This window comes from Drosophila erecta, unplaced genomic scaffold, assembly GCF_003286155.1.
Source record: "Drosophila erecta strain 14021-0224.00,06,07 unplaced genomic scaffold, DereRS2 tig00000021-arrow-pilon, whole genome shotgun sequence".
Classification (NCBI taxonomy): Eukaryota; Metazoa; Arthropoda; class Insecta; order Diptera; family Drosophilidae; genus Drosophila; species Drosophila erecta.
Window position 1 is genome coordinate 24,234,315 of NW_020825198.1, and position 7,596 is coordinate 24,241,910.

The following is a 7,596-nucleotide window of genomic DNA, read 5'->3' on the forward strand; positions in this document are numbered from 1 at the left end:
ACTAAAAATACATACATATTGTATATGAATATAAACTAATTTTTATTTTATACGGACTACATGAGGGTTGAAAACTTTTTTATGAGTATATATTATTTGTGGGATCAGGTTCGCCAAGATCCATCTATGAATAATAATATAGTGAATAATAATATAAGGGGATAACATATATTGAAAAGCATGACTACGTAAAATAAGGAGCCATTTTGTACAAATTCTGGAACACCCTTAAATGTCAAAAACAAACATGTGCTATTGGGAACCCGCTATTATTCATTGATGCTTTAAATATGAACAGGGTATTTCGTTTGTGAGAATATCGGACTAGGCATTTTTGTAAACCTAACAATATATTACATACACCAATAAATAACAAGATAAGTAAAACAACGAACTATTTTTTTGCCTTTTTAAAAACGAATTTCGAGCGGAGGATGAGCTTTGCTTCAAAATTGGGTTTTTCAATCGGGTGTTTACACCGTACGAATTTGGCTCGTAACATAATTCAAAGGAAAAGCCATGTGTAAGTGCAGAAACCTTTCCAATTATATTTCATTTTAAACTTACATAAGTTTTTTAGAGTATCTTACCGTAATGGTCCCCCTCCCCATTCAAAGGCAACTAAAATTGGTGCTTTAACTGTTGGTGGAGCTATGTGGTGGTGGGTAATCTGGCACTTATGGCATGAACCTGACCACATAACGGTAAGATCCTCAGTTCTTATGAAACATTCTATTAAAAACATTGTTTACAGGGGGAATTCGAATATCCCAACTCAAAGAAATGGAGCAACGCAGAGTTGGGTATTCCAAAGGATGGCTTTTAAATATTTTATGTTAAAGCTTATCCCATAAATATTGATTAAAATGCGATATTTAGCCATGTAGTTACATTATTCTGAGCGGACTTATGTGTTGCGTAATGCTGTTTAATATTCCAACAATCAGTTTTTTCACCCAATCACAATATGCATATGTATGTTCATATGTATTATGACTATAAGGAGCCCAAACTGAATTGAACTAAAAGTGCAATACGATTTGCGTGCATTTTCTAACATTGAGTAAAAAAAATGTTGATTGTTTTAGATTTTCCTGAAGCTAATTTTACCTTTCCTGCAGTTAGTTCTTGCAGATATTTTATAAAATTTAGATTTGTTCCCAACTGCTACCTTCTATGAGTGAGTGCCAGAAGCACTTAATTTTACTGTAGCCGGCGCCTTTGAACATTAGTAATTGTAAAAATGTAATGAAAACAATTAAGACAAGAAGCTACGAATTATTGTTCCTCATTCTGTTTTCCAATTTTAGGCGGTGTAGTTCCATTTCTGTTAAGATATAAGAAGCTTTGTGGAAGCCAGCTATAACCCCCACTGGACTTACATATTTCAAAAACTCGTTATTTCTCAATGATATGTTTACATTTACATCTTTAAAAAAGCTAGAAAGTTAAGATAAGTATGAGACTTGGGCGCAGCACCATTTTGATTCGGAAGATTGTCACGCTCTCAAATCGCCTAAAACCGTTACGCCAACCCTTGCAAATTTGTTTTGTTGTTTTCTCCGATTTCCATCGATACGCCAAAAAGATTTTGACAACGCCCCCGTAATGCTCACAAACCTCAAAAAGATGTCTCGCCCACAATTTTCAAAACAGATCAAACTTGTGCTGAAGTATGTACCTGAATCGGTGTCCTCGTCTCTAATGTCCTGCGTCGCTCGCTGGCCTGCGAAAAGCACTATCAAACTCACCCATTCAACGCCGGGTTCTAATATCGGTAAACGTTGTAGCACGGCGGCCGTGGTCTGCCTCATCGATGAGATCGCATCTTAAGCATCGCGATCAAATGGATTGAGAGCAAGAGAAAAACGAGCTCCTTGTTCACCAGCAAACAGCGTTTTTGAGCACAAACGACTACAAAAATGGCGTGCTATGTGTCTACATTTACCAATTACAGATAAATCTTATTGGGGTATTTGAACTTGCTTCACCGAGGACCACGTCACATTGTTATTACCTTGCAAAATGTCTCTCCAAAGATCTCCAAGATCAAAACCACAAATGAGCAGAGCAATCCCAGAGCTTCCGAAGATCCAGCAGTGGCTATCAGTCTTATCGCAAGTGCGCAACACACTCCAAGAACAGTGTTGCAGAAGAACCAAAAATTTGAATGTATTATTTGCTCTATTATTTAGTGGAGCTGATATCAAGCAAAAGAACAAAAGAGAAGAATTCAGCATTAGCCGATCAGAACAAACTTCGCTAGTGAAGTGCACTTTCCGTATTATGGGAACATTTGTAAGGCTCGGACTATTGAGTAAACAATTGAAATGAATATTCAGTAACTTAGTGTAACGCAATTATTGGAGCTCTGCTTCTGAAGCTGTGAATCCTGTGCCGATCTTGGAAAGACAAAAGGTCCAATAATGTGACCTGCTGCCTTTCTGGCTCTGGTTCAAGCTGCATACAGCGTAGATTTTTACATTTGAACCCACTTACTACTTTACTACTTTTTGTGATCGAAAGAAAAATTGGAGTTGCTTTTGGATTTAATGTCATTGGAGGGTATGGAATGATAAATAAACGTGCTTATACTTTTGGAATTCAAGATACGGAGCTAAATTTGATTTGCCACATCCACAGTTTCAATCTGATCAAAGAAGGCTGTTACACTAGACAGAGACACTCCCATGGTTTTTCATTACTTTTAAAACTTCTCTACATCGGTAAAACAAATATGGGTCTGCTCTTAACAGGCGCGCCTTTTCCCTAACGCTCCGCTTACGTAACCATGTTGAACCTATGGTTGTGTAACTTTCTAAAGATCTAAAGCATTTTAATGCCAGTATATATGCTAGGAAATGCCAGTTATTCATAATCAACCTCCAGAACTACGTCAGGAGGCTTTGGTCAATCACTTGGAGCAATTGTAATTATCTTTATTCCTACGTTGTGTGCCTAGTTATTCTCATGCAAAGGATTTACACAGTTCTTGGGCTTTTACATTCTCATTCTGGCTAGTTGTCTAAGTTGTACTAAAGTTATACCAGGTTGAGATGCTAAGGATGGATTAGTATAGGATGTTAAATCACTAGGTGCTTTCTATAAAGCTCAGTATTAAAGAAGAAAGCCAATATATTGCTTACTGAAATATGGACACAAACAACTACCCCTTTGATAGCACTCTCACGCTCATGACCTACTGACTTAATTATCATAAATGGAAAACGATTTGAAATCAGTCGTTCCTTCTGAGCCGTTTGAAATTGGCCCTTTGGGCTTTCGGTCGGCTTTTATGTTTCTGTGACCAGTTTAGCAAAACTTAAAAAGATTAGTGAAAACAAGATGGCTTGCATTTTGGTATTTACTTATAAATCTTTAAAAAGACGTACACTATTAAAATTATATACACGTAAGTCGTATGCGTATATTGATATAATATAAAATCCCTTCTTTAAAAGACTTATTTTTTATATTTATATAAAACAAGGGAGAATGATATTCTTCTTCTTTTTGTTCTGATTATCAGATACCCGAAGTGTACCGGAAGTGAGAACGAGAAATTTCAACATACACTAAACAGTGTTTGTTAGGCAAAGGTCGAAGCGTAATATTTACGCACCCTTAAAAAAGCGGATGCATTCCTAAGGCTAAATGACATGCGTAATGACCGCTTTTGGTAGAAAATTAAGTTTTAGATATTGATTCTGGGGATTTTATTTGATTGAATCCCTTTGAAAAATCGATAGTTGTAAAATATTGACATTTTCTTAATTTATCAAGGATTTCGTCCATATTTGGTATTGGATATCTGTCTGGAATAGTTATTTCATTGAGTTTTCTATAATCAATTACTACTCTATACTTAATATTACCAGAATCAGTTTGTTTTGGTACTACCAGGTTGAATTCCCTTTATTGTATGGTGAATTACTTTCCCTAATTAATTCCCTGTACTTGGGTTTCGACTTTAATTTCGTGCGTTTGAGCCACTGGCTACTTAATAAATTGTGGAGTAATGTATTTAGTACCTGTTTAATGGTATTTGTAAATCTTAGTTTGCCTCCTTTATATAGCAGATTTTTAATTTTATTTGGTGAACCTTTCAACTTTAAAGTTTGCTGACCTGAATTTTTAATTGTTGTTTTTTTTTTTTTTTTGTATAAACAAGTTTTTTTTTTTATTCAGAAATAATTAAGATGTATGTAAATGTGCAATTTTTGTAATTTATAAATGATTGTGCATTTTTAAACAATTTTCTGCCAATTAGCATATCGTAATTATTCGAAGAATTGTGTACATAAAATGGTTCATTTGTTTTAAAAATACTATGGCAATTGAATGTGCAACCCATTGTATGCTACGCCCTGGGGAAAACCTGAGCTAGCGGCACTGCCATAAGTAAGGAAAACAGTGTCGCCCAAATTTAAAAACAAAATTAATTGTCGAGGCGACGGCGTCTCGCCATTTATGGCCCTGGTGTCATCACAAATGGTGGCCTGCAGGCCGAACTGCAACTGCACCAGAAATATTGATGGAGTAGTCAAACTGTTGAGTAGGGTGATAGGCAGGACGGGAGGCTATTCAGCAAGAATAGCTCAAATTTTTCTCCTGGCCACAGGCTTATGATCCGATGGTGTCATCCTTTTAGGCGACGATAGGGTTTGCATCACGGCGAGCAATACAAAAAAAAATCTGCGATAATCCTGTGGTAGCGTAAATCAATAAGCTTGTTCGGTCTGGGAGTCTTTTTAATTTTTCTTAAATGTATATATATATATTTTTTTTTTAACGCGCGAGTCTCACGGCCATACCTCCCGGCCAACCGACCGCGGGGCTCTGCCGCGTATCGTACGGCTCAATTCGCAAGAAGATAGACGCGATATAGAAAATAATAAAGGAACGAGGAAATATGTATAGTAAAACTAAATTATGTGTTAAAAAGTTAGTATTGATCGCTTTAAGAGCGGCACAGAGTCAGGATTAGAGATAATAGGATGAAGTCTATTATAGTCAGGACATAATACTCTGTACGAGTCATGTAACTTATAGTTAGATAACAATGATTTAAAATTAGGGGTAAGTAGTTTCTCGTGAATCAGCTTGGAACAGAGAAGTTCACCACGAATCAGATTACAAGTAAAGATTGCTCCAAGAATCGTTCTATGGTTAGCTAAAGAAGATAAGTTAATTAACATTAGTCTACTGGAATAGTTAGGTTTGCGTATGGTGGGCTCCAAACAAGTGATCTCAAGAATAGAACGAAATAAATAAAGTTTTAGAATAACAAGATCCGTAATAAGATGGCACAACCTGACCGTGCTCGAAAGGGATTGGAAGGGCGTTGCTCTCTGGAATGGATTCCGATACTCGAACGACATTCTGTTCACACCAGAACGAGGGTTCTGATGACCGGTTTGATTCCATCTTAATGGCCCCGGAAATGATAATAACCATTTCCGGGGCCATCTGGAATCCACCGTATCCCTAGTCTAGTGTAGGTCTACCATTTCTCTGATATGAGAAAATAAAACGAGGAGCGTACACCGGTCAGTAAAATCGGGTATTCGGAGCAAAATTGGCTGGTGGGGAAGACAGGGCAATGGAAAATTCAAGGGTTTTATCACCAGTCATCGTCGGGTACCCCATAAGAGTAAAGAGCCTCTTCGGCTTCGCCTCTTATCTTTCCTTCATATTAATTTAATTATACTTATACCATCGGATTACGGGCTTCGTTCTCGGTTTCTAAGGCGTTAATTCTATTATCAATTTTCTTCAATACATCCTGCCCGGTCATTTTGGCAAGGAGTGCGTTTAGAGTTTCCTTAATTTCTTCTATTTGCTTTGACACGGACAACGGAGGTTAATTAAATCAGTCAGGAATGCAAAAAGAAGTAACCTAGACCTTTTTTATAGATCTTTAAGAGAAAACAAAATTTTAAAGAAAAGCACAGTGTTTACAAAAACATTTTTTTAAAGAAAGCATAGGTGGATGTCTATGTCGTTTCACTCACTATTAACAAAATTGTGTTGATCCCAGTTTTGTATGTTTTTCCGTGTACATGTTTCTTATAATCTGAGAGAATGAAAAGAAGAGGTTTTTAGAAAAATCAAGCAATGTTTATTGATAATGGTTTTTTTATATTCGCTTATATTCTTTACTCATATTTGAGTTTTTTTTTATTATCGATTATATTAATTTTATCACATTTCGTTCACTTTTTCCATTTTTTTATATTTTATTCGTTTATCATGTTCGACCGCTAGGTAATGCAATCCTAGATCTTGCCTCGATTGATTTGGCTCTAGTAGCCGCATAGCTTACCTAGTTAAGATAATGGACATCTCGGTAGATCCTGTCAGAAATGCTCCCTAGTTGATAAGTCGCTTTCAGTTCGGTTTCCTTTAAAATTCTTTTCTTAATTCGAATATTATTTCTTAATTACAACAGAGGTTTAGAATGTGATACGTTAGGGGGGCTGGCTCCCACTAGGGCTCCGGCTCTAGTGCTGGGGGCAGCGTTTTGCTGCCCTTGCAGGGCGAGGGGCGACCCCGCATAGCTGTTGGATAAGTGGCCGAAATACGAGCCATGCTATGTCAACGGTTACCCAACGTCCGGGGACTCTGCTGTTCTAAGCAACAAAGTGTCGTCCGCAGGCGTAGGAAATTGCAGCCAGCGTGATCGCAACAAAGTATCGTATGCAGACACAGCAAATTGCAGCCAGCGCGGTCGTCAGGTACGCTGTTGTGTTGATGGACAAGGGCGGGGGTAGAAGTAGGCGATTTCAAGTGGGCAAAGAGTGAGTTGGTTGACCGTCAAGTTGCGCAAAGGAAAGAGCGGAGGCGGAAGGTACATGGAGAAGGTTCTTAACTTATATTATTTTTTTTTTCATTATTTTTCCCGCCCAACTGACCGAGTAGCGCTGCTGCGTTCGTACGGATCGATTCGCCAGAGGATAGACGCGAAATAGGAAACAGTAAAGGAGCGTGGTACTATAGAAATCTTAGTAAGATCTAATTGTGTTAAAAAAAGTTAGTATTGTTCTCTTTAAGAGCCGTAGATGGTCAGAATTAAAAATAATAGGATAAAGTCTATTATAGTCAGAACATAATACTTTATAGGGATCATACAACTCATAGTTATATCTACAACATTTTAAAATTAGGGATACGTAATTTCTAGTGAATTTAGAGAAATTTAGCCGACTTACCAAGACGGGACTATGAACTTCATCCTGAATAAGATTACAAATAATGACTGTTCCAAGCATCGTTCTACAGTTAGCTTGGGAAGGTAAATTAAATCTACTGGAGGTAATATAAGGTTTGCATCCAATTTAAGCGCCGCTTTACAAACGCTTTACTTAAGTCAATATAGATGATATATGTTTGAACATTTTTTTTTATGCCCAGTGTGACGAAGGAGGTTAGCTCCAAAAGGTTAGTGGTTGTTGACTTGCCTAACATTTTGAAGGGATGCTACTCTGGACAGAAACACACTTTCAGGACTTGTTACAAAAAATTCACGTATATCTAATAATCAACCAAGAGAGTTTCAACTATACTTAAATACGTACTCAGATAAGTCGACAACGA

General features: G+C 37.1%; 1 protein-coding gene across 1 annotated transcript; it reads left to right on the forward strand.

Annotated features, from left to right (window-relative positions):
• The first annotated feature begins 290 nt into the window (after window positions 1–290).
• On the forward strand, window positions 291–895 carry LOC6544442 (NADH dehydrogenase [ubiquinone] 1 beta subcomplex subunit 2, mitochondrial). Its single transcript, XM_001973776.3, has 3 exons — window positions 291–523; window positions 581–704; window positions 755–895. Exons 1-3 carry the CDS (start codon window positions 435–437, stop codon window positions 824–826), a joined length of 285 nt encoding a protein of 94 aa, XP_001973812.1. The 5' UTR covers window positions 291–434; the 3' UTR covers window positions 827–895.
• Window positions 896–7,596: the final 6,701 nt, after the last annotated feature.